Source organism: Notechis scutatus, chromosome 14, assembly GCF_049901735.1.
Source record: "Notechis scutatus isolate UNSWTSFEM ecotype Mainland chromosome 14, rNotScu1.2, whole genome shotgun sequence".
In the NCBI taxonomy this organism is placed as follows: domain Eukaryota; kingdom Metazoa; phylum Chordata; class Lepidosauria; order Squamata; family Elapidae; genus Notechis; species Notechis scutatus.
This window is the reverse complement of record NC_142022.1, coordinates 10,943,654-10,967,663: the sequence shown is the minus strand read 5'-3', so window position 1 is coordinate 10,967,663 and position 24,010 is coordinate 10,943,654. Positions and strand designations below refer to the sequence as shown.

Genomic DNA, 24,010 nt, shown 5'->3' with positions numbered 1-24,010 from the left:
GGCGGGGAAGGCCCGACCCTCCGCGGCGCCCGGCCCAGCCTCACCTGACCGCCGGCCGGCCGGCTGGGGCTCCGTCGGCGGGTCGGTGCGGCCTGCCCGGCTGCGCGGCCGCTTCTGCTTGCTGCCTCCCGTCGCTCCGCCGCCGCCGCCGATCCTCGCCCACCTCCAGCTCCAGCCACCGGAAACGGAAACGCCTCGTCGACGGGCCGCCCGCCCACACTCCCTGACTCACCGCGCGACACTTCCGGGGAGGCGACGGGCGGGCGAAGGCACACGTCACTTCCGATCCGTCAGGGCGGCCCGCTCTAACCCCCCTCCTCTCTATCGTCCTCAGGTTCTTCTACCCGTTTAATTCTTCGGCCGCTGCGTGGCCGGAGGGCAAAAGGCACTTTCAGCCCGGTCCTCGCACTTACGGCCGTTCCCCGCCTCCCCCGCCCCCGCCCCCATTGAGGCAGAAAACGAAAGTTCCTTCCAGCTGGGGAAACACAAGAAATAAAACAAAAGGGGCAGAAGCGCTAAAGTCCCCATCCTAAGCAGGGACCCCCATCCTAAGCATCGCCTGCGGTGCCCGAAATCCCGCCCTCCTGCCGACGCCTCGCTGGCACGGCCCCGGGGCCCCAGGAGGGCATCCCTGGACGGCGGCGGCGGCGGCGGGAGAATCCCTCCTCTTCTGAGGCAGCAGCACCGCACTGCGGAGAAGCGGCCGAACGGCAGCTGGGAAGGCGCTGCGCTTCCCGGAGGGGGCTCTCTGCTCGGGACCCCTGGCCTCCTGCAGCTGGGCATGGCGTCTCCGTGGCGCCTCTCCTGCGCCGGGCTCCGTCCCCGGTTCTCCTCTTCCCAAGACCAGGCAGGAATTCCATTGACCTCTGGTGGGTTCTTGAGGGGAAGCCCCAGAGAGCCAAGTCCATTTGGGAAGGATGATAGAAGTCCCCCCATGCACATGCACACACAGACACTTCCCCTCTTTATAAGAGCGTTTATAACTTCCCACGTGGGGGTTTGTATAAGTAATCACATTATTATCATCGCACCTGTGGTGCTTCTTCCCCGGGCATGACCTCACAACTAAGGTGGAACCCCACAGTCTTGGTTGCCTTGAGACAGGTGAGGATTCCAATGGCTGCGACATCTCAGCTGGCATCAGGATGCAGAACTGGTTCTCTCTTAATCGACATCTCCGCAGGTAAGGCCAAATTGGGCAGTTAAGGCCCAGAGATTGCCAGGGTGAGTTTTCCACAGCCATGGCTCTCTGGCCTTGGGAGCAGGGCAGCCCCAGAGGTCAGCCTGGCCGCCTTTGACCATCTCCTGAGGGGCCCCTTTAACTGGAAGGAGAGCTGGCTCACGTTGACAGTATTTGTGTCTGGGCACCAGAGAGCTCAATTTCCGGGCAGTTGACTTCTTCCTCTTTCCCTCCTCCTCCTCCTTCTCCTAGAGCCGTCTACGAGAAGAACAGACCGTAAGTAACTGGAACTCAAAGAAAACCTTGTCTTAGTAAGGCAGGGCAAATGAGGGGGATCTTGGTGCTGGAAGGAGAAACCTGGTTTGGGATACCCTGGATATTCCCGAGTTATTGGCTACCCATGGATCTATGGGTGTCCTTGTGGGGCACAGCATCACATACACGCTTTGCTGGGTACTTGCAGCCTTTCCGAGGATGATAAAAGGGAAAGCCAGAATGAAGCTGGAAGAGACCCCCTTGTAGGGGAAGGTGAGTGAAGACTCCGAGGAGAGGTTGATTTCTTTGAAGAGCCAGGTGGTCTTGGGCTCTCTGGAGAGATACACCTGTTTTGAACCAGAGGGGGGTGGGATGGACAGCCTCCCCTGACCAGTCCTGTGCCCTTCCTTTCCTGCTCCCCAGGTTGTCTTCTTCAGCTGCAACCCCAACCAAGTCCAGCTGCTGCAAATGGTAAGCCCCACAGTGGTGACCCCCCTGGGGCTCAGGTGCCCAGGCAGGTGCCGTTGCTAGCTCTACCTCCCCTCTCCTCAGCAGGGGATCCAGAAGGCAAGGCTCAGGCTGACCCTTTAGTTCCTGACCCGTCGGCCCCCAAGGATGTTTCCCTAGAGCCGGCCCTCCCGGCTCCTATGCCTCCAGAGGAGATCATGGCCCTGATTCAGGAGCTACAAGCTGCGCATGAGTTCCAGTCTTCTCACTTCCAAGAGCGTACGTTGGAAGGAGGCCTTCTCCTGCTCCTCCCTCGGGGCAAGGGGGTGGTAGTGTCTGAGCTGAAAAGGCCCAGATTTTACCCCCTCTGCAGGCATCAGCTAGCTCTCTCCTTCCAGGCCGGCAGGATCTTCGCAGCTGCCACGATTGTCTGAAGTCCATGAAGATCCTCAGGGAGCACCTCCAGGCTGTGAAGACCCGGCTGTGGCATGTTGAGACCATGCTGGGCATTCAAGTCCCACCTCAAGAGCTGGACCCGGAAGAGGAGCAGGAGGAGCCAAGCACCCGGGGAGGGGCCCCCTGCGACCCCAACCTCCCTCCTGCCCCCCCTTTGTCTAACGGGGGTGCCTGAGAGGCGAGGAAAGCAGGCGGAGGGTTGGTGGGCCTTCTGAAAGCAAGCAGGAGAGCAGCATAAACAGATCTGCAAACTCTAACCACACACGTCCTGGGTGTTTTCTTTTTTTGAGTGCTGCTCCTCAAAATTTCTGCTCTGCTACCCCCCCCTCCAGTGATGAGGGGGGAGGGGGTTGTGTTCCTTTAATAAAAGCCGGGCGAATAATACTGCAGAGACAGCCCCAAGTCTCAGTCAGGCACCTGTAGCTCAAGAGGACTCTTTATCCTGTTATCCTGTGGAGTGCCTTCCCTCCAGTGCTCTGTAATAAAGCAGAAAGGACGCAGAAATCAAAACATTTCAGAATATAAGGGGAGAATTCACAGGGAGGATTTTGACACCCTGCACACCCCAGCCTCAGCCAGCAGTAAAAAAGAGAGAGAGAGAGAGAGCAGGGTTTAGACCACAACGTTAATGCCAACCGGGGAATTCTGGGCATGGAAGTCCACCCACTGGTGCAGCCCAGCCGCTGCCATCCAAGCCCTCCTGCGCCCGCTTGGCAGCCAGGAGGCAGACCGGCTGGGCTCTGCAAATGGGATGCGGGCAGTTGGAGGCGGCGGGATCCTCCCGAGTAGCCCGCTCTGCACTTTCGTAGCTCTGGCCGGTGCCGCCGCCCGCTAGGACTGCAAATCCCAGGATGCAGCGCGGCCCGGCCGACGTGCCCGCCCCGCCCGCCGGGAAGGAGCTGCGAAGCGCGGCGGACCAGGTGAACGCCGGGCGGGCTCCTCGTGCAAAGCCGGGAGCGGCGGGCGCCGGTGGCAGCAGGCGGGGCGGCTCAGGGGCTCTGGGCCGCCTTCTCCAACCTGCACCCCTTGTAGGTACCATGAGGCTGACGCGGCTGCTGGCCATGGCGGAGAAGCTGACGCCCCCTTGGGCCCCCGAGCTCGGCCGGGCGGGGAAGGCGCCCCGGAGGAAGAAGCCCGCGCTGCCACCCATCCCGGAGGAGGACTGGCAGGTCTTCCGGGGAGACACGGTGAGCTGGCAGCCCGACGTCGGAAGGCAGGCGCACCCCGCCCGCCCGGATCCCCTGACCCACCCGCCGCCCTCCTCTCCCCTCCCCACAGGTGCAGATCCTGAGCGGCCGCGAGGCCGGCAAGCAAGGCCAGGTCATCAAGGTGGACAAGGAGGAGCAGTCGGTGCTGCTGGAGCGCCTCAACATGGTAAGGGGGGGCCTCTACGGGAACCCCTTCCTTGCGGGGCAAAAGAGGGGAGACCCCCGCCCTTGATACCCGGTGGGCTTTTCTGGGGCAGGGGGCTGCAGGCTCCACTGTGCTTCTCTGCCCCAGGGCTACTACTATGCGGACACCCAGGCAGGCAGGGCCATGATTGCCCGAGAGAAGCCGCTGTCCTTGAAGCAGGTGGGCCTGGTGGACCCCACCGACAGGTAAGGCTAGATTGGCTCCTCCCACTTCCCTCCTTGGGGACCCAAAGTCATTGGAGCTGCCCGTGGCCTCTGGGGGACCCAGTTGTGGGGCTGTCGCTCTCCAGGGAAGTGGTCCCCCCCCCAAAAAAAAGAACAAAGTCAGATCATTCCTGGTGGAAAATGGGCTGCAGCAAGAGGGCCCTTTGCCAAGATGGCTGCTTTTTAAAAACCCTCAAGATTTCTATTGTTTTTTTCAAACTCTCTTGGTGGGGGACTGAATGGGGGCCCTCTTGAGCGTCCGTAGGCTCTGGTTCGAAAGGCAGACTGGCAACTCCAATGATACTTTCAAAACCTTCTGCCTCCTCTCCACGCAACCGCCTCGGGCCTCCCCCGTTGTGTCCACTTTGTGTGACCTCAGGCTGCCCACCCAAGTGGCTTGGCGCTACACGGAACAGGGGGAACGCGTGCGGGTCTCCCTCCGGACAGGCCGGATCATCCCGAAACCCCTCGAGCAGAGGGAGGACGGCATCATCCCGGAGCTGTGGGTCGGTAAGCTGCTCCTCTGCTGAGCGAGGGAGGAGGAGGAGGAGGAGCAGGAGCCAGTGGCCTTCCTGGACGATCTCTGCTAGGCCCTGCCTCGGGGCCAGCTTGTTCTCAAACAGCATAAGGACTAGAGCCTTGAAACTTTCCTCTCCTGCCAATTCAGACGGCCCAAAGGACACCTCCACCAAGGACGCCCTGGAGAAGACATACACCCCGTCCTTGAAGACCTTCCAGGAGGAAATTATGGAGCGGATGGGAATCGTAGAGAGACGGCGGCACAGGAAGTCTTACTGGTATTGAGGTGCCCCTCCCCTTCCCAGAGAGGGAGACACCGCAGGAACCGGAGGAGCTCTGCATTCACACCAGTGTCTTTTATCAAAGGCTAAGAGACCACTGACAATAAACATCCCTTAACAAGAGAACAAGTGTACAGGTGTTTACAAATGCAGAGGGTGGGTCCATGGGCCTGTTCGGCTGGGGTGCAGCGGGACACGCTCCGGGGGACGAGAAGGCCAGATCCTTCCGCTTCTCCTGCACCAGACACAGGGAAGAGCCTCCTCAGTCTCCTGCAGCCAGGCCCCAGAGGTCAGAGGGCGGCACCTTCTTGGCAGCCACCAGCACCAGGTTCCTGGCGGAGAGCGCTGGGTTGAAGAGAGGGATGAGCTCGCAGGGGAAACCTGTGGGAAGCAAGAGGAAGGGAGGGGGCTTGGGGCAGCCTTGTCAAAGGGGCCAGGAACAAGGAGCCCTGGCACAGCTCCCCCCGACCCTCAATAAAAGCAGGGGGTGGACTCAGAGAAGAAACCCTGGGCTCCAAAGGGCTGCCTGCCCAGAGGCAGTAGGACGCCACTGGATGCCAGCTCCTCTCTGGCCGAGACCCCAGGTGCAGCTTACCTTGCTCCTGCAGGTAAATCATCCGATCAAGGAGGATGAGGGTCTCCACCAAGGGGGCCAGCAGGAGAGCAAGGCTGAAGAAGACCACCACCCGCCGCTGCTGAGCCGGAGAGGCAGGCTCCAGGGGCCCACTGGGGCTCATCCCCACACGCTCCAGTCCCTGGCGAGCATACCTGCCCGGAAAGGAAAGGCTGCGCTTGGCTGTTCCGGACAGAGGCCTTGGGGGCAGGGGGAATCGGGGGAGGGCCGTCCCAACCCCACCAGCTGGGGAGGCACCCCCGCAGCTCACTCACTGCTCAAAAGTCATCTCGTGGCTTTTGGGAATGGCCTGCACCCCGAGGCGTTTCTTGGTGGGGTCGATGGTCCGGATCATGGTCTCCAGCCTGGCCCGGAAGCAGTGCATCTTCAGCGAAGGACTGTCGTGCTCCAGCCGCAGGAGGTAGTCCTCCATGGCGTGGCAGGCCCCTTCCCGGGCCTTGTAGGAGAGCTGGTGGCCAGGCAGGGCCGCCACCCAGTCGCTCAGGGGGTAGCCGGGCTGGGCGCCCTCTCCGGTGCTCAGCTTCATGTAGCAGCAGGCCACCGAAGTGATGCCCACAACGTGGGGACAGGCCACAAAGAGCCGGAGGAGGGTGGCGCTGAGGTCCCCGCAGGCATGCAGGCCAGTGAGCAAAAGCGCCCCGGCGGGAGCTGGGCTTGCAGGCAGGCTGGAGGGTTCTGCTCTAGGGATCCTGGGCCACCGTCTGCACCTCCCTTTCCAGCCTCAGTTTCTCTTGGCTCACAAGGCTCGGTGGGTTGGCGGGCAGAGGCTGCTCCCCGTGATCCCCCATCTCCAGCAGCCTCCGCCGAGTGCAGCAGCCCCAGGAACTCTGGCCACCGAGTGTGGGGACTGACCCAGCCCACCACGTGGCTCGGCCCCTGGACAGGGGGCTGCCTGGCGCCTGCAAGATGGAGGGGCCCAGTCAGGAAAGGGGCAGCCGGAGGGAGCCCAGCCGTCGGCTCCCTCCGCCCCACTCTTCACCTGCCGCCTGGCCTGCTCCTTCTCCAGCTCCTTCTCCAGCGCCCGGTCATGCTTGGCGGCCTGGGCGACCAGCCGGGCGTCTCCCTCCACGGCAGTGACCGACAGCTGCAGCCCGAAGGCCAGGAAGCGGGCAAGGTGGCCCTGCGGAAGGAGAGGCAGATGTCGAGGAGGCGCCCAGGCCCAACCAGGGCAAGGGGACCCAGGGCTGCCCCCTCCGCCGCCGAGGCTCACCTGCCCGGCGCCCACATCCACCACCCGGCGGCAGCCGGTCAGCTCGCTCAGCCGCTTCACCACCTGCCGGGCAGAAGGCGGTCAGGCCGGGGCTGCTTTGGGCCAGCCGCCCCTCGCCCTCCAAGAACCGCCCGCCCGCCCGCACCTGCGCCAGCCGCCGGACCTCGTGCTGCTTCTTGGGCCGCAGGTGCCTGCGGAAGCGGGGCGGCAGCAGGGGCTCCCGGGAGGCGGCGGCGGCGGCGGGGCGGCGCGGGAAGGCCAGGGCGTGGGCGGCGGCGCGGAAGGCCAGCAGCGAGAGCGGCCAGGGCTCGGTCGGGCGGCCCCTCCGCAGCAGCAGCGCCGCCACCTCCGGCGGGGAGAGCTCGCCCAGTGCCGCCTGCCAGCCGCGGGGGAGGCGGCCCCAGAGGTCGTCGCTGAAGAACTCCTGCGGGGGAGAGAGGCGGGGGCGGCTCAGCGGGGGTCACCGGCCCGGGAGGGGGGGGGGCGGGGGTGGGGCTTACGATGACGTAGGCGTCGGTCAGCGGCCGGTACAACGCGAGGACGCGGACCAGGCTGGCGGCCAGGCGCTTCTGCTGCTCCAGGGCGAAGCCGCGCATGGCGGGCAACTTTGGCCTCGGCCGGCACCCGTCGCCTCGCCGCCCACCGCCCGTCGCGCTTCCGGGCTGGGACTGGGGGCCTCCGCCCGCAAAGCCCCCACCTCCCCCCCACCCGGTTTCCCTCCGGGGCGGGCGAGGCTGCAGCCGACCGGCGTCGGTTTCAAGCTTGGGGAAGGCCGGCGGAAGGACTTCCTTGTGGCCGGAAGTTCCCTGCAGGGCGGCGCTTCCGCATCCGGGTCGGCCGCGCGGTGCCGTGGTGGCGGAGCCAGGTGGGCGTGGGTTCCCGTGGCTGGGGGGTCCTGGAGGCGCCCATGACGCCGCCGGCGGGGTCGCTGTGATGCCGCCGGGGCTCCGCCGCGGTCACAAAGCCGGGCCTGCCGGGCGGGGAGGAGGAGGAAGCCTGGCCGGCCAGCCCGGCCTCGCCGCCTGGACGGAGCCGCTCAGGTGCCCGAGGGGGCGGCCGAGAGGATCGCGGGGCTGCGGGGCCCCCTTCCAGGGGGCGGGGGGCGCGGCCTCCGGGGAGGGGCGGCGGGGGCGAAAGGGGCTCCCGGGGTTCACTCCCGCTCCCTCCCCTCCGTCTCTTGCAGGGCAGCCATGCTGACCTGCCCGTCTCCTCCTGCAGCCGGAGCCCTTTAGAGAGCCGCCTCGCTGATCGGGCGCGATGTCGGACATCCTCCTCAACCTGGACACGGTCCTCCCCAGCCGGCCCAGAAGAGCTCCGGGGGCAACAAAGAAGCACCAGCGCTTCGTCAAGCGGCGGCAGTTCCTGGAGCGGAAGGGCTTCCTGAAGCAGAAGCAGCTGCCCGCCCAGCCGCCCCTGCCCAGGCGGGATGCCTCCCTCGGCTGCCGCGTGGGGCCCGGCCGGGCCAAGAAGAAGCAGAGGACGGAGGCGGAAGAGGGCAGCGAGGCCTCGCCAGAGGAAGGGCCCCCTTGCCGGCCCAAAACGCTGGCCAAGGAGAGCTCCGGTGCGGGAGCTGTGGACCCCGGACCCTGGACTTCCAGCTCCTCGGTGGCTGCGTCGGCCTCCAGGAAAACGGGGAGCGGTGCTGGGAAGCCCAACGGGACCCTCTGCAGCCGGGGGGATGTTCCCCGAGTCGGGCGGCTGGACGAAATCAAGAGTGGCCTCCCCGACGCACCGGTGGTAGCCAAGCCTAGCAAAATGGTGGCCATTGACTGTGAGATGGTGGGCACGGGGCCCGGAGGGCGCAATAGTGACCTGGCTCGATGCAGCGTGGTTGGCTACTATGGCGATGTGATGTACGATAAGTACATCCGTCCCCTGAGCCCCATCACCAACTACCGGACCCGGTGGAGTGGCATCAGGCAGCACCACATGAGAGACGCCGTCCCCTTCAAGCTGGCCCAGAAAGAGGTGAGGGGGAGGCACAACCTCCTGGCCTTCCTTTCAGTGCCCACGTAGGGGAGCCTTCTGGTCCAGGGCATTGTGGCCATCATCTTGGAGGCCAGGTGCTCGCAGGGTCCGAACGAGCTCCTTCCTCTGCTTCCTTCCAGATTCTTAAGCTTCTCTCGGGGAAGGTTGTCATTGGCCACGCGATCCACAACGACTTCAAGGCCCTCAAATATTTCCATCCCAAATCCTTGACCAGGGACACTTCAAAAATTCCCCTGCTCAATCGGAAGGCTGGCTTTCCCGAGAACGAGTCAGCTTCCCTGAAGCGACTCACCAAGCAGCTCCTGCACCGAGACATTCAGGTAACAGTGCTGGGCACACCTGCCCCGGTGCTGAGAGGCGGGGTCTCTTAAGGCCAGTGTTTGTCCTGCAGGGAGGGAGGGAGAATGGGCACCTCTGTGGCCGGGGAACAGGTCTATGGCAGGACTTCGAATGACCCTCCCCCTCAACACTCTCCTTCCCTCCCTCCAGATTGGTCACAACGGACACTCGTCGGTCGAAGATGCCCGGGCCACCATGGAGCTGTACAAGGTGATTGAGGTAGAGTGGGAGAGGCACTTGGCCACCTCCCCCCTCCAGGACGGACCGCCAGGCACCACCACGTGACGGCCCTGGGCCAAGAGCCAGCTGGCCTGGACTTGATGGAGCGCGAGCTGCAGATTCTGCAGAAGCTTTTGGAGGGAGGGGCAGAGGAGGGGGGAGAAGGCGTAGCTGATCTGTGGGGTGGGGTGGGTTGAGAAGGGCGAGTCCATTACATCGTCTCCAGCTGAGGCCCACTTTGGTGTGTTCCTTGCAGGCTTCTTGGGAGCCGGTCTTGCCCTGAGGTGGGGAGGAAGGCCTCTGCCTCCCAGAGCTCTAGGGGTGCTGGGGCCTCCCCAGAGGTGGGGTTGGGAGCAGGAGTGGGGCCACAACCACGGAGGGTTTCCTCAACTGGTGGGGTGGTTGGGCACAACCCTCCCAACGCCAACCTCCTCCGTGCTGAAGGCTGGCGCTGTCGTGGAGGCTCGGGACCTCCAGCCGGCTGAGCCTGCCTTACTGAAAGGCATGTGGAAAGCGACCCCGGAAGTTGCTCCCCTCTTCTGGAGGTTGGGGGCACCCCGGCTGCAGGGACCCCCGGGATTGCACCCTTCAGCAGCAGCAGCCTGGGAGCCGCCTCGGGCCCTATGAGGCAAGGAGGCCCTTCTGGTCTGCCACTTCAGCTCCAGCGGCGGCAGGATTGGGCCCTCCAAGACTTTCCATCGTCAGATGGACCTTCCGTCATCAGAGCAGCCTTCCGACCGCGGCGCATTGTATCGGAACAGGAGTGGGGCCTGGTTTTTATGGCTTGGATTGTCGGGGTGGGGCTGGGGGGTGCAGCAGTAGAAGTAGCGTAACTTGTGCGCTTGGTGTGGGGGATGTAAAGGGGTTTTACCCAATTAAAAATGCCTTCCCCCAAACCAAAGGCTTCACCCACCTGTATCCCTCAGGTGGATCCTGGGGAAAGCAGGGCTGTCTGGCCTGAGCTCCTTGGCGGAAACACCCCTGTCAGCTGAGCCGTGGGGGGAGAGGCAGCGTTTGTTCCTGATGATGATATTCAAGGTGACGGAAGCGGCTCTTCCTCTTGGCAACAGCCCCGGTGGTGGGAAGGGGGGGGGGGAGCGGGAGCTGCCTGCACCAGGGGGCCCGAGAGGTCTGTTTCTGGGCTTGGCTGGATGTGAGCCGCCTCTTTTGGGCAACCAAAGAGCCCCCCTTGTGCCTGCAAAAGACAAGAGTAGGGGGCTTCTTGATGAGGGGGGTCCCTTGGCCTGCTGGTACTCCAGAGTTTTCCCTTCTGCTTCATGCAGTTGGAGGCCTGGAGGGAGCCAGCTCTGTCCCAGAGACGCCCTCCGGCACCTGCTCACCATGGGGGGTGGGGGTGGGGGTGGGGGTCTGAAAATGGAGGCCCCAGAGAGTCTGCAGGGGGAGGGGAGGGGAGGAAAAGAGCCCAGCTTTCTTTGAGGCTGCCGAGGGGGGAGCGATATTGGGGGGCTTGCTTTGTAGACAGCTTTGAAGGTTCCCTGCAGAGCGCTGTGTGGGTGGCCTCCTCCTTTGCTAGAGAAGAGCACCATGGGCCTCCCCCTCCCGCCCCCAACAAAAACCTTCGTGTCAGCAGTTAGGGTGTGCTTAGACGCAGGAGGAGGAGGAGGAGGAGGGGGCGTCTCTGTTGGCCGGCGTTTAATGTTTATAACAGTCAGCACTTTATAAGGCTGTGATAATAGGAGGGCAGCCCTTTGTTAGCTTTAGCTCTGAAGGCCGCCTGTTCCCAACCCCCAGGCCCTGCAAGGCAGCCTCATCGGGAGAAGCCGGGCCTCTGGGCCCCGGGGCCAGAGCAGGCAGCCCACGCGCCCTGGCTGGGGTCAGGGGCTGAATTCACAGGCCTCTGCAAAGGGGCCTTCGTCCTGGATCACGGCTCTAATCAAGAGCAATTGAAAGGGGACCTGGGCTGTCTGGGCTCGGGGTCAGGCAGGGTCAAGACGGGCAAAGAGGCCCAGGAGAAGCCTTGGGAGCTCCCCCTTTCGGGCCTCATGGGGGATGATGGAACTGACCCCCCCTTTTTTTGCAGGGCAGCAGCCCCTCCCTCCTGCCAGGGCCAGCATGTCCCAACCCGTTGCACCCCCAGGCGACACCACACCCCCCCACACCCCTTTCCCTCCGGCTCCTGAAAGTAAAACAAAAGGAAAAACTTCCCAGGGATTCAGGGAGTAGTTGAGGAAGAGGGTCTGGGGGGCACAAGTTAGGACTGGCTGGAGGAGCAGACAAAGGCCAGAAGCCCCCCCCTCTCTCCTGGGGCTCATTGGGTTCGCAAGGGAGGGCATCTTTTTAGAGCACAGGTCCTGGGGAGAGGGGTGCAAGCCAATGCCCCAGAAGGGGCCACATCACTCAGCTCCTTTTCTGGATGCCTGGCCCTCTTGGATCAATCCCCTCGGTCTCTGCCTTGGACCCTCCTCCCCAGCCTGGCTCTTCTGGACTGGGCCTCCTCCAGGCGGCTCTGCCGTTCCTGGGATCTGCCGTTCCTGGCGGGCTGAGCCACCCACCCCTCCAACCGGGTCATTTCCCAGGAATTGTCCCCAAAGGCCGGCTTGACTGGCAGGAGCCCAGCTCAGCTTATTCCTTCCCGGGCTGGGCCGGGCCAGGGTCCGCTTATCAGCCAGGCCCAGGAGCCCATCGGAGGCCCCCGCCAGTCCTGCCCCTCTGAAGAGCCCAGCCGGGTGGAAGCCTCACCCCTCCAGGCCTGCTCTTTGGGGCGGAGGCTGGAGAGGGGGAGTCTAAAGCCCCCGCCCTCCTCGGGAGGGCTTCTTTGGAGGCTCTGACCCACCTCCCCTCCAGGGCCCTGCCGCCCCCCCATCCTCTGCTTCTCCAGCAGCTGCTTCTGCCACCGCTTGGGCGGACTCTGCCTGGACCATTAACCCTACGGAGGCCCTTCAGCTCTGGGGAGAGACCGAGGGGCTTCGAGCGGGTCCCAGGGCTGCCTGCCCTCGCCTCGGAGGGGGAAAGACCACCCAGCGACTCCCTGGCTGGGCTGCAGAGACCAACTCTGTAATTACCCAGAGAGGCTGAGTGTTTGTGGAGATAAGCTGAGAGATAGGAGGCTCAAAATTAATGCCAGCTGGAAATCTCACACTCCGGTTCCTTCTCTTCCCCCCTTTGCCCTTCCCCTGCCCCCGCCTTCCCAACCTTCTGTTTTTTAATTATTTATCCAGCCGACTTTTTCTTCAACCTCCCCTCTCGAAGAATGGAGCCAAGGACAAGGGGGGCGGGGGAGAAGAGATGTCAGCCCTGAACTTAGAAAGCTGGCAACCTGGCAAATTCTGGGTCAGCCCTTCCTCTCCCCAGCTGGCAAAGGGGCTCGGGTTTTGTGTTATCCCCCCACTCAAGTGGGGCTCAAGTGGGCTGAAGCAGCTTGAAGTGGCCAGGACTTTAGTGGCACAGCTGGGATGAAGGGGAAGGGCACACAGCATCAGCTTGGGTTCCTGGGCTCTGCCTGCCCTCTGTTTGGCCTGAGGGCTAGTGGGCACCGGTGGCCAAACACCTGGGGCTGGGCCAGGTGGGGGACAGCTGTCCTCCTTGATTCCGGAAAGAGGCAAGGAACAAAATGGAGATGGGAGCCAGCCTCTTTGTGTAACCAAACACTTCCCACACCATCTTAAAAGCTGCCCCTGGAATGCCTTGTGAGTGAGGGGGGGGCTTTGCAGGAGGGGGGCATTGGGGGGGGGGGAGGCAGTGAAAGGACTCACCAAGGGTGCCGCTGTGCACAGATTTTATGCCTGGCCTCAATTTGGAAACAATTAGACCAGAGGTTTCCCCTCCAGGTCATGTAGATGGGCAGTCATTAAAACCTGTTCTGTCTCTGTCAATCAGAGCCAGGAAGCCCCCCTCGGCCCCCCACCCCCCTTGCCTCCAGATGGCAGCCCAGCCCCCTCGCTGAGAGATGGAGACCCAGCGGTTGATGTTGCTCCTTCAGCCTTGGGGGAAGCTATCCGGAATTGTTTAGTCAGTAAACCTTGGTTAAGCCAAGGGTGGCTTAGCCACCTGACTAAGCACTGACTAATTTCCTGGACTTGTAGCTTTGGGGGCGGGGGAGTTTCATTGCCTTGGACTTTCCCTTTCTGCAACCTTTCTGGGACCCCAGGGAGCTCCTCAGGCTGCCTTAGTCCCCACACTGGGCAACCGGATCCCATTCGGGCAGCAAGGAAGACCCCCCCCCCCAAAAAAAACAGGCTGAGCTCAGAGGGCTCTGCAGGGGGGGGCACCAGGAGGGCAGGCAGCCACTGCGGGGAGGGGGAGGCCCTCCAGGGCAAGGAAGGGGCCCACATTCCTTCCCTCTCTCAGCGCTGCAGCCTCCTAATTGGAAGGGTCTGTGGCTGCTCCTCCTCCGAAAAGTTTCTTCCGCCATAATCACATTCAGATGAGAAAACTCACCCAGAGACTGGGAAGCAGGAGAGCTTTGAGCCTACAGCCTTTTCTTCTTCCCCAGGAGGCTTGATCGGGCCAGGGGCTCTCTTGATGGGGGTGGGGGCTGGTAAATTCACACTGGGGTTGCGTGCAGGGCCATCTCCAGGTGACTCGGGCTGGCCAGTCCCCAGATGGGCCCAGAGCCAAGAGGGGAAATTCAGGGGGGGGTTCCATCTGGCCCCAAGCTGAGGAACCTGAGGAATGTCCAGGAGGGATTCACACACACACACACACACACACACGGCTCCCCCCCCTTCCTCGGCTGCCATCCAGCCTTTGCCATGGGCATCCTGTGGGCACTCCACCTGCACCTGGGCTTGGCATGGGAAAAGGGGGGGCTGGGTTGGTTCCCACCTGCACCGCCTCTGCCAAAGGCTCATGAGGGCTTTGTCTCCCAGCATTGGAGCCTCCTGGCTGTGATTTCACTGCAATTAGTCCCCTTCCTGAAGAGCGGCCTGAGCGCCATCCAGACGTCCGCCAAATGGACAGCGGGCTCCCGCAGTGGGACAGGAGCGTGGCCAGTGGTGGGAGCGGGTGGAGACAGGATGTCGTGGCAGGGTCCTGGTGGTGGGAATTCTCCAGGCTCCCCAAGTAAGGGGCTTCTTGGGGGTTTCTCAGCAAACGGGAAGAAGCAAAGAGCGAGTGCCACATCTGGAGAAGCCCAAAAGCTTGAGAAGGGTGGTTTATTGTCAACAAGCCCTCCCTCCATTGGCCGGAATGTTTATTGCTTCTCCGTTTCATCCGCCAGAGGGCTAACAAGCCCAGCCTTGCTCTGGGCGTCCGCTTTCTGATGTGCTTGCAAAAACTCTGAGGCTCAGGGCTGACCACCGTCCTGGCCCAAGGTCTGGGAGGCAGTGGACGCCCTCTGGGGGCCGCCTGGCAGGAGTCCGAGTGCCCAGCGAGGTCCCATGCCAGGCAGGCTCAGTTCAGCCTCTTGCCACGGGTGCTGGAGAGACTGCCCCCCCCTTCGGCCACCCCCTCCCCGCAGCAGCTGTTCCAGGGGCGCAGCCTCCCTTGCCAGCCCACCTGGGGAGGAAGAGAAGGTGACGCCTCCTTCCTGGCCCTCTCGACCTGTGGCTAAGCCCTTGGCTGGCTGCCTCCCTCCCTCCCTCCCTCCCTGTCACACCCTGCAGCAGGATCCCTGCTCCTCCTCTCTGGCTTGGCTGGGCTTCCTGGGGGTTGGAAAGGGCAGGGAGGAGGCTGGGAACAGGAGAGGAAAGGAAGGGGAAAGTGCTGGGCGAAGCAGCTCTGGCTCTGCCCACAGCCTTCCCCCCCCCCCAACACTCAGGCACCAAGAGGCTGTTGGGGGGGCTGTCCCTTTAAAAGCATACCAAAAGGGGAAGGGGGCACAGCCAATCAGTCTTGCAAGAGTCACTCAGTATAGCTAATCAATAACATATAAATAATAATGTATTAACTTTATGTGCCACCTGATTCCCAGCAACCACTTTTAACTTCCCAGGCTGTCTCTAGGGCTGGCATGCCTGATGGTGCTGCCCCTCGGGCCCCCCTTCTTAGACTGGAGTGAATGGGGGGGGGGGTCTGAGTCTGCCTCAGCGGCTTCTAAAGGTCGTCATCCCCCCGTTTTTCAGTGCTCCCACCCTCCTTGCCTGCCCAGCGAAGGGCCAGCCACAATCTCTGCCAAGGTCATCTTCTCCATTCTCAACGGTGGCAGAATCTGGCCGAAAGAATTGTAAGTTGCGAGGGGGGGGGCAGCAATCGGGAGGCTGCTCAGAGTTACAACTGCAATCTGATTTGGCCTCTGTGTCCTTGTCCCCTTTTTGGCCTGTCCCAGGCCTCGTGCCCCATGGAAACCAAGGGCCCCGTGGCCCTCCTTGCCAGCGGGGGCCTCTTCACACCAGCCGGGTGTGACTTTCCCCGACTCAGGCGGTTGCTTGGCCTGGCCCAGATGGGGCTTTTCCATCAGCATGCAGAAGCAAACTGGGGGACCGGCCAGATTTCCCTCTTTGGATGCGTCTGGTGGGGAAGCTGGTTTTGAACCGAAGCCACTGTGCCCCCCCCCTCCCCGGCCCCCCTATCACCACCCAAGCCTCTCTCTGGTGTTTCACAGGCGGCCGGGTTTCTGCCTGGAGCCAATTAGGCCCAGATTCTGCTCTGCTAATCATCCCCACATTTCAGACCCTGGACGTTTTGCTGGGAAAAAGACAGCCTGCCTCCAACCCCCGCCCCCCAAGAGAGCCACAGAGGGGGGAAGCTGACCACTGGGCTGGCACAGGGGGCAAATGTCGTGCAAGCAAGTAGAGGGTCTTTTGAAGAATGGCACAGCCCCCCCAAGGTTCTGACTGAAAAATCACACAACTGGGCTGTGAAGTGGGCAAGAGCAATCGCATAATGCCTCTGTGTGCGTGTGTGTGTGTGTGTGTGTGTGCCAAGTTGCTCAATCATGCATGGCATGTTACTTGGGAGCGGAAGCGCTAAGCAAGCCGAGAGGGGAGATGTCTTCAGGCTCTTCCTTGCTTCCCTTGCCAAAGCGCGCGCGCACACACCCACACCCACACAGGAGGGGGAGAAACCCCACTGCCAGGACTAAGCAGGGGAGTGAGGCCAGGCAGGATTTGGGGCTGGGGTGGCCTCAGGAGGTCTGTGCTGGAAGACAAGGGGAGGGGCCCCATTTTGGCTTCATGCCGACACCTTTGGGGGGGCAGGATAAGCCCTGCAGGGCCCAGCGAGGGGCCCTCAGCAGCACCAGCCGCTCCTTCCTAACTGCACGAATATTAGCCAACCCAAAGAGAAGCGGAGTGCTTGACCGGCCCTGTCCAAGGCTGGCCCTCTACCTCCCCCCCCCCCTTTGCCTCTCTGCCTGCCCGCCCCTGGGAGCCCTGGGGGTTTGGGACTGCAATGCCTCCAGGGCGGAGGTTTATGACCCAGGAGCCTTTCCTGCAAAGCCAGCCAGCCAGCCCAAGGCTCTGCTCAATTGCCTCTGGCTTTCTGGAGTTGAACAGGGGGGCTTTCTGTGCCCTCTCCCTGGATGGTGGCCGGGCTGAGCCTCCCTAGAGGAAGCCTGAGGCGGCAGGGGCTTTCCTGGAACAATTGCACTGGGGGAGGAATCCCCCCCGCCCCAAGGCTGCTCCCTCCTTGGCCTGGTGCCTGCAGATGGTGGGCCTTGCCTGCAGCAGGAATGGGATGTGGGTGGGGGGCTTGAACCCCCATCTGCTCTGGAGCTGCCTTTTCTCTCCGGATCCTGGAAGGAGTCCAGGCACCCACAAGTGGGAGGGGCTGTCTGGAAAGCAGATGTTCTCCCCCTCCCTCCATTCCCAAAGGAATCCCTGACCAGAGGCTGAAGGGCGGCTTTCCCCAGAGCTCTGCCTGAAAGGGTGGGGTGACTTTTCCACCCACCCCCAGGAGCATCTTGGCACCGGGTGCTGCCCCACAAGGCCCATGCAGGAGGGACTGAGTTTCAGTGGGGAGGGGGGGACAGAGCAGGAGGTGACGGGCTCTTTTCCCCCTTTGGAAAATCCCTCCTGTAATCTGCCAACTTTCTGTGAACAAAAGCCAGGTTTCCAGGCTAGGAGTTTTGGACTGCCCTCCCTATGGAGGGGGGGGGGCTTTCCCCTACGCTTCACACACCCCCCCCTTGGCAGGGCAACCCATTGCCCTCCCCAGTGGATGGGCTCTTCCTGTAGTGGGGAACCTGCTAGAGGACCTTCCTCTCCAGCATGGCTCCCTCGGCCCCAGAATCCCACCTCTGGTGCAGGGAGCCAGCCGGCTGCCACAAGGAATAAGCTGAGTTAATGGAAGAAATAGGTAGGTGTGGTTGCCCGTCCTCTCTTTCTCTTCCTTTTTGAAAGGGGGGTGGTGCCAGAATGGAGGGGGGGCACTTTAATTCCCCTTGAAGGGCAGAGCTTGCTTGCTCTGCGGTTCACCCCAGACGGGCTGTTTTCCCAGACAAGGGAGGGGGACTGACTTGGACTCCCGGAATTATTGGTGGCTTCACGCGCGCGCGCGCACACACACACACACACACAGAGGGGGCACCAGGCAACCAGTCTCTCCAGACTAGCTTGTGTCCCCCAAACATTGCAAAACCAGCGAAGGGCCCCTGCAAGGAGCCAATTAAAATTTCCAGGGAACCTAAAACCTGCCCAAGGGGTGAACAAGGCAGGACTCTCCATCGGCCTGGGGTCTCTCTGTCCCAAACCAATCACCCACCCACCCCCGACTCTTGCTGAAGGCCAGATCCAGGAGGGCTCCGAGGCCCGACTCCCACCTTTGCTGCCCCCAATGAAGTGGGGCGCAGTCCAAGCCTTCCGGGGCGTCCCTTCAGCACCCGGGGCTGGAAAGCGGCTTTTCGGGGATGCGGGAAGGGATTCCGGGAGGCGGCGGGGCAAGCAGGTGAGCGGGGCCCCCTCCTCCTCCTCCTCAGGAGAGGAGGGGAGGGGAGGGGAGAGGAGGGGCGGGGCGGGCGGCTCTTAAGGCGAGGCGCGCCGGCGGAGCCACCAGCGGCGGCGAAGAAGCTTTGCTCGCGCTCCTCTCCCGCCGGACCAGGGACCAGCCCGGCCGTCCCCCCGCCGCCCCCGTCATGGCCAACTTCACCGGCAGCTGGAAGATGCGCAGCTCGGAGAACTTCGAGGAGCTGCTGAAGGCGCTGGGTGAGCGGCAGGGCCACCGGGGAGAGCGCGAGGCTGCGCTGCGGGGGCTGGCGGGCCGCTTCCCCAAGGTCCGGGACCACGCAGAGAAGGAAGGGACGGGGAAGCCTCCCCACTCCCGAAACCCCCAGCGCGAGCGAACCAGGAAAAGGCGGTGACCCGTCGGGGGACAGGCGGCTCCTCCGTGCGGGCTTCGGGAGGGAGACCCTCCGAAAAGGCTCCGATCACCCCGGAGATGATGATCCGCGCTCTGGGGGCGTTTCCCGCTCAGGACCGCTTCTCCGGCATCTGTCGCTCCCCGGGGCCCCAGAGGCGGGAACCCGAGAAGCGGGGGCGCTTGGCGTGGGAGGGGGCAGAGTCGAGCCCTTGCTCCCGTCTCAGTCTCTCCCCTTCAGCAGCGCCGTTTCCTCCCTGGGAGAGATCGGGGCGGGGGGACGGGACGACTCCAGGTGAGCCTTCAAGGCCGCGCCTGCCTCTCCCCCTTTTATTCCGAGGATTAGGGGCACAGAAAGCACGCGGGGCAGAACGGCGCCCTCTTTTCAGCAGCAGTTCTGGGGGATTTGCCCCTCTGGGGAGGCCGAAGCGGGAGGGAAGGCTCGCCCCCCCGGGCAACGACTCAGCCACCAGGGAAGCCGCCTCTGCCTTCCCTGACCCGGACATCCGTCGGTGGCCCTTGCGGAGAGCAGCCAGGAGGGAAAATCCACGCCCCCCCAACACCCTTCTCAGCCTCCTCTCCCGTCTCCCCTCCTCCCACCTTCAACCAGGAAAAAACCTGCACCTTTTTCCAGGCAAGCTGGAGCCCACCCACCCATTAACCTAAAGCCAGCAAAGCCAGGGGAGGGGCTGCTTTCAAGCCCGGCTCCTTTCTGGGGGAGGTCTGTGGCTCTCGGCTCCTCTAGCTCAGACCTGCCCTCTCCCCAGGAGGAGATGGGGGAGGGGGGGCTTTGCAAATTCCTTCCAGCTTGGGGAAAGGATAAATATCAAATCCTCGGGTTTCCTCTTCCCCGTAATTCTGCCTCCCAGATGGGGATAATTTGATGCCAGGAGGCTGGAGGAGAGACGGAGGTGGAATTCAGATGTGCATTTGTGAATCGGTGCGGAAGAGAGGGAGGGGAGGGCACACGGGGCTCACACTGGCATGAACCTGCGCCACTTAGGAGCCAGGACTGTGACCCAGTTCTTTGGGGAGGAGGTGGCCTGATCCTCTCCCAAGAGATTCCTGGAGGAAGGGGATAAAGGCATCAAGAGCCATCTTGCTCCTGTGGAGGCGGAAGCACCAAGGCAAGTCTGGGCTGGAGCCGCTTGGGGGAAGAGCGAAGCGAACCCTCCAGCCCTAGAGGCAGTCTATCTCCGTGGCCAATCTAGCATCTAGGCCTTTGGGGCCCTAATCCTGCTCTACCAGTGATACCACCGAGATATGAATGTTGTGAGGGCACCCCGGAATGGCAGGCTTCCCGAGCGGCCCCACCAGCCCTGCCATGCTGTCCTATCCTCCTTTCTTGAAAAAAAGAACAAACCCCACATATCTGGCTGAAGTCTTCCATCTCGTCCCCTTGGGCCCTGGCAAGGCGGCCATTTTTGCTCAGTCTTGGGGTGGCATCTGGTCCTCCCCAAGAGAAACGTGGCAGCTGGCTGCTTCCGGCCAGCCAAGGGCCACGCGACATGTTTTTCCACACGGGCTGAAACAGGGCTGGCCCCATCTCTGCTTGGAAAGGGTGAGGCTCCTTCGCTCCCTGCTGCTCTCCCCTTTCTGCTTCATGGGGGGCGGCTCTCATTCCAGTTATGGGGCGGGACAAGCACAACTGGAAAAAAGCAGATGGGGTGGGAAACGGTCTGTCCAGGACAGGCAGGGAAGCTTCAGGCAGGGTGTTGATTGGATCCAGACCCCGTGGAAAATCTGACCTAATAGCAAACAAAATAAAGTAGTGGGAGCCAATCCAGAGGAGAAAAATCTGCGTAGCTTAGGTGGCTGGGGAATTCTGGGAGTTGAAGTCCACAGGTCTAAAGTTGCCTCTTTTGGATCCCCCTGGTTTACCCCTTCCTGGGATTCAGCCAGGCTGCCTGGAAGTTAGTGCCTCTGTCCTTTTGCCTCTCCTGCCTGTTGCACAATTGTCAGCTCGTACAACCCCATTGGCGCAGCTTCCAGAGTGGGAGGGGGGAGGCTGTCCTGACTGACGGTTGTGCAAGTTCTTGATGACTGTTTTTTTGGAAACATGACAAAAAGCCTCCCCCCTCCCACTCTCCTTAAAGTCTGTCATTGCCTCATATTCCGCCCCTTCAACCTGGCTGGAGTCCCACCTCTGCAAGTGTGTGTGTGTGTGTGTGTGTTTTAAGAAAGATAACAAAAAGTCAAATGAATAATGCCAATGAAGTAAGAAGCGTCAGAAAGATGACCAGGTTCATTGTAGCATCAGCAAATGTTGTCGTGCAAAGACAAGCGGGAATGTCCATAGACTGGGGGGGGGCATTACAAAATGGGGGCCCCCACAGTTGGAGAGCTGGGCGCGTCTCTTGCAAATGGAGCCCAACTGTGAGCGCAGCCTGTTCAGGAGGAGTGAAGGATCCCCATTTGGACGGGTGTGACTGGCAAGCAGTTGAGAAAAGGGTGAATCAGCCACGGAGGGAAAAGCCGCCAGCAGGCAGGGGGTTCCTAACGGTTCCCCTTTGGGAGGAGTCCCCCGTCCCCCTGCCTGGCCAGCTGGACCCCGGGTGGGCAGGATCCATGGCGGAGGAGCAGCTCCAGGCTTCCCTGGGGATCCTCAATCGATCGATCACCAGGGTCCCTCGGGGACTGGCTCACCTCGGCTGCCCTGCGCCGCCCTCTTCTTCCAGGGGTCAACGTGATGCTCCGGAAGATCGCAGTGGCCGCGGCCTCCAAACCAGCGGTGGAGATCAAGCAGCAGGGACCCTCCTTCTACATCAAGACCTCCACCACTGTGCGCACCACGGAGATCCGCTTTGAGGTTGGGGAGGAGTTTGAGGAGCAGACGGTGGATGGGAGGCCTTGCAAGGTGAGGGGCAGGCGGGCGGGAGGGGGGCCCTGGCTGGGGGAGGCGCCCCCTCCCGGACAAAGCAGCCCCCTCTGCTGGGAAGGCGAAGGGCCTCCGGCTGCACAGAGGCTCTGGTGGGGAACAGAGGCTGCCTGGCTGTCTCCCTAGCTGGACCGGCTGCAGCAAAAGGCGGGGAGCTGCTGGCCCTGCCAATGGGGAGGCCAGAAGGTGGCCCACTGGCCCTCCCCACTTCTTCTCAACCCTTTCTGCATCGGGCATCAGAGGCCGCCTTGGGCCCCGGGCAGACCGTGACATCGGTGTGTGTGTCTGGGGGGGGGTGGGGTTCTGCGGCCTTTCAAAGCCTCTGCCCTCGGGCTGCCCCCTCCCTCTCGAGCAGTCCTCCCCTCCCCCGCGATGGAGGAGTTGCCCTGCAAAGTGGAACAAACCCCTGGCCCATCCATGCCACCTCGTCCTGCCAGGCGCCTGCTGGGTGATGGGCGGGAGCTACGTGCCTTCCTTGGCCTCAGCAGGCCCCTTTGCTCAGGGGGGGGGGGGCACTTCTTTTCTTTCCCGACCTTCCAGAGTTTGGCCAAGTGGGAAAACGACAACAAGATCGTGTGTGAGCAGAAGCTGCTGAAAGGAGAAGGGCCCCAAACTGGCTGGTCCCGGGAACTGACCAACGACGGGGAGCTCATCCTGGTGAGCCCCCTCACTTCTGGCGCTGCGGTTCTGCCTCGCCCTCCTGCCTTCTCAGCTGCTCTTTTTTCGTTGGCCTAAAGCACGGACTTACACCAGGATTGGGCTCTGGGGGGTGCAGGGCAACACCCAATCCTGGGGGGGGGGCACCTTCTCAAGCTCCCCCCCCCCAGATGGCACAGGAGCTGCAGCGAAAGACCCCCCCCCGAACCCTTTTCCCTCCTGCGGAAGGCAGGAACAGCAACAAGCCCAAACCATGTCCCAGGGTGCAGATTCGGGGGGGGGGCAGTCTGGGGGGATCCCCTCGCCCCTTCTCCCCCCTTTCCAGCCCCTTTGCTCCCCCGCCTGCCAGAGGACAAGGAGCCGCTCCTGCTTCCCTCTCAACTGCTCCTCCTTTGCTTTCTCAGACCATGAAGGCCGACCACGTCGTGTGCACGAGGATCTACGTCCGCGAGTGAGGGGCCTCCACCCGGCGCCAGGCACAAGTGGGGGAGCTGCACCCCTGCCCTGCAGCACAATGCCAACCTCCCCCACCGCCTGGTGCGCAGAGGCTCTGTCGGCCACGGGACTAAACAGAGCGGCCCTTCCACCCTGGCTGAAGGGAGGGGGGCTGAAGCAACCAGAGACCCTCTCCCTGACCCCCTCCCCCCTTTGGGGGAGGCATACAGAAGCCTGCCTCATTTGGGGGATTAATGGCAGAATCTGGGGTCAGGCTTGGGGGGTCAGGACGGGTCCCCTATGGAGGCTCTGCCCTCCTCTCCCATTTGGGGCGGGGGGCTTCCCTGCTGCCCCTTCCTTTGTTCCTGGCCGGCGTGGGCTGCTTTCCTGCAGGGACCCACCGAAGGGCTGCTCCTCCCGCCCCTCACCTCCTTTCCTTTCCTTCTAGCCCAAAGCCTGTGACCTTCCCCAGCCTCCATTAAAATCTTTCCCAGGTCTCCTGCCTCCTCCATCCTTTCTACGATGCGGGAGGCGTTCCTCGCCTCAGCCCCCCCTCCGTGCCCAGTTGGTGCCCCCGTCGCCTTGCCAGTCTCTCCTCTCCGTCTCACCACCTGGCACTTCGTCTCTCCTGGAACTGGGGAATTCTTGGGGGGTGTTCCACTTCCCGCCTCCTTTCTCTTTGGCTCCAGGGCCCCCAAGGGAGGCCAGATCTGATCCTTTGGGAGGCTCTGGTGGGCAGCAGGCCCTCCTCAAGCTGCCCTCCTGTGGGGCTCTCGGTGGGACGTTCTCTGCCTCCTTTGGGACCCCAGGTTCACCAAGGGAGGGAGGGGGGCAGAAAAGCCCTCCTGGGGAGAAGCATCCGCGGGCTTTGGAAACCACCTCTGAAGCCCTTTCGATTCATTCCCCCCCACCAGACCCCACCCCACCTTTTGAAACTCGGGGGAGGGGGGCGTCCCAAAAGGGTCTGCTCCTCCATTATGGGAGGAGAGGGTGAAATTGGGGCCCCTGGAGTCCAGGCTGGGGCCTTTGCACAGGTTGTGGACCCACATTGCTTCAGGATTGGGGGCGCCAGCCCTTGGAAATGCCTGGCAGCCTTAAATCAAGGTGGCCACCCCCCAACCCACCCACCCGAAGCACAGGGGCTTTGGGCCTAGGGGAGGCTGAGTTGCCCCCTTCCCTGCTCCGCCAGGGCAGCTGCAGCTCCTCCCAGCCAGGTGGGCCCAACTGTGGAGAGGCAAGCGCTCCCTCAAGCCCCCCTCCCCTTCGTTGCCATGGCAAAGCCGAGGACCCCTCTGCGTTCTGTGCCTGGGAGCCTCCAGCGGCGGCAGCGTTATCCCAGGCAACCTCCCTCCCTCGCAGTGACCTCCTCGCGCTCTGCTTTTCCTCTTGGGTTCCCAGGAAGGAGAACAAAGCGGGGGCCCCACCCCTCCCTCGCTCTGAAAGGGGCGACTTTCATCCTCAGACAAAGCCCATCACGGCCCCCTCCCTCTCGGCGCCCGGAAGGTCAGAGGCCACGGTGACTGGCGGCCCCTCCTCCAGCTCTGCACAGATTGGGGGGTGAGAGTTGGGGGCCCTGCCCCCTCCTTTCCAGGAGGCCGAGGGATGACCCGCAAGGCCAGCCCTGAGCTTTGGGCCCCCTGTGGCTCTCGGCACCTGAGATCCAGGTGGGCCAGTGCCTTCAAGCCCCGTCAGAGAGCAAAAGG

At 62.8% G+C, this 24,010-nt stretch overlaps 5 protein-coding genes across 9 annotated transcripts; 4 read left to right on the top strand and 1 right to left on the bottom strand.

Annotated features, from left to right (window-relative positions):
* Positions 1–1,058: 1,058 nt before the first annotated feature.
* LOC113424337 (uncharacterized) lies at positions 1,059–2,731 on the top strand. 2 transcript variants are annotated; one of them, XM_087943397.1, is made up of 6 exons: positions 1,059–1,183; positions 1,433–1,456; positions 1,644–1,708; positions 1,859–1,906; positions 1,991–2,161; positions 2,281–2,731. In XM_087943397.1, exons 1-6 carry the CDS (start codon positions 1,146–1,148, stop codon positions 2,511–2,513), a joined length of 579 nt encoding a protein of 192 aa, XP_087799523.1. In that variant the 5' UTR covers positions 1,059–1,145; the 3' UTR covers positions 2,514–2,731. The 2 variants fall into 2 exon arrangements, with proteins under 2 accessions (XP_087799523.1, XP_087799522.1); XM_087943396.1 differs by having other exon boundaries at positions 1,988–2,161.
* A 452-nt stretch (positions 2,732–3,183) lies between these two features.
* Positions 3,184–4,877, top strand: MRPL24 (mitochondrial ribosomal protein L24). Its single transcript, XM_026685935.2, has 6 exons — positions 3,184–3,258; positions 3,371–3,525; positions 3,617–3,712; positions 3,839–3,936; positions 4,334–4,464; positions 4,622–4,877. The coding sequence occupies exons 2-6, from the start codon at positions 3,376–3,378 to the stop codon at positions 4,756–4,758; spliced, it is 612 nt and encodes a 203-aa protein (XP_026541720.1). The 5' UTR covers positions 3,184–3,258; positions 3,371–3,375; the 3' UTR covers positions 4,759–4,877.
* METTL25B (methyltransferase like 25B) lies at positions 4,818–7,304 on the bottom strand. Its single transcript, XM_087943394.1, is given in 8 exon segments — positions 4,818–5,135; positions 5,350–5,522; positions 5,643–6,036; positions 6,039–6,276; positions 6,368–6,508; positions 6,599–6,661; positions 6,744–7,022; positions 7,099–7,304. Coding segments are annotated over 8 exon segments (1,503 nt in total). The 5' UTR covers positions 7,195–7,304; the 3' UTR covers positions 4,818–5,016.
* Positions 7,305–7,374: 70 nt separating this feature from the next.
* ISG20L2 (interferon stimulated exonuclease gene 20 like 2) lies at positions 7,375–10,041 on the top strand. Of its 4 annotated transcripts, none has more exons than XM_026685932.2 (4): positions 7,375–7,463; positions 7,817–8,566; positions 8,707–8,907; positions 9,077–10,041. In XM_026685932.2, the coding sequence occupies exons 2-4, from the start codon at positions 7,856–7,858 to the stop codon at positions 9,209–9,211; spliced, it is 1,047 nt and encodes a 348-aa protein (XP_026541717.2). In that variant the 5' UTR covers positions 7,375–7,463; positions 7,817–7,855; the 3' UTR covers positions 9,212–10,041. The 4 variants fall into 4 exon arrangements, with proteins under 4 accessions (XP_026541717.2, XP_026541714.2, XP_026541718.2 ...); XM_026685929.2 differs by having other exon boundaries at positions 7,403–7,463; positions 7,782–8,566; XM_026685933.2 differs by having other exon boundaries at positions 7,450–7,638.
* Positions 10,042–18,018: 7,977 nt separating this feature from the next.
* Positions 18,019–22,801, top strand: CRABP2 (cellular retinoic acid binding protein 2). The gene is made up of 4 exons (XM_026685960.2): positions 18,019–18,186; positions 21,016–21,194; positions 21,756–21,872; positions 22,277–22,801. The coding sequence occupies exons 1-4, from the start codon at positions 18,117–18,119 to the stop codon at positions 22,325–22,327; spliced, it is 417 nt and encodes a 138-aa protein (XP_026541745.1). The 5' UTR covers positions 18,019–18,116; the 3' UTR covers positions 22,328–22,801.
* The last annotated feature ends 1,209 nt before the right edge of the window (positions 22,802–24,010 follow it).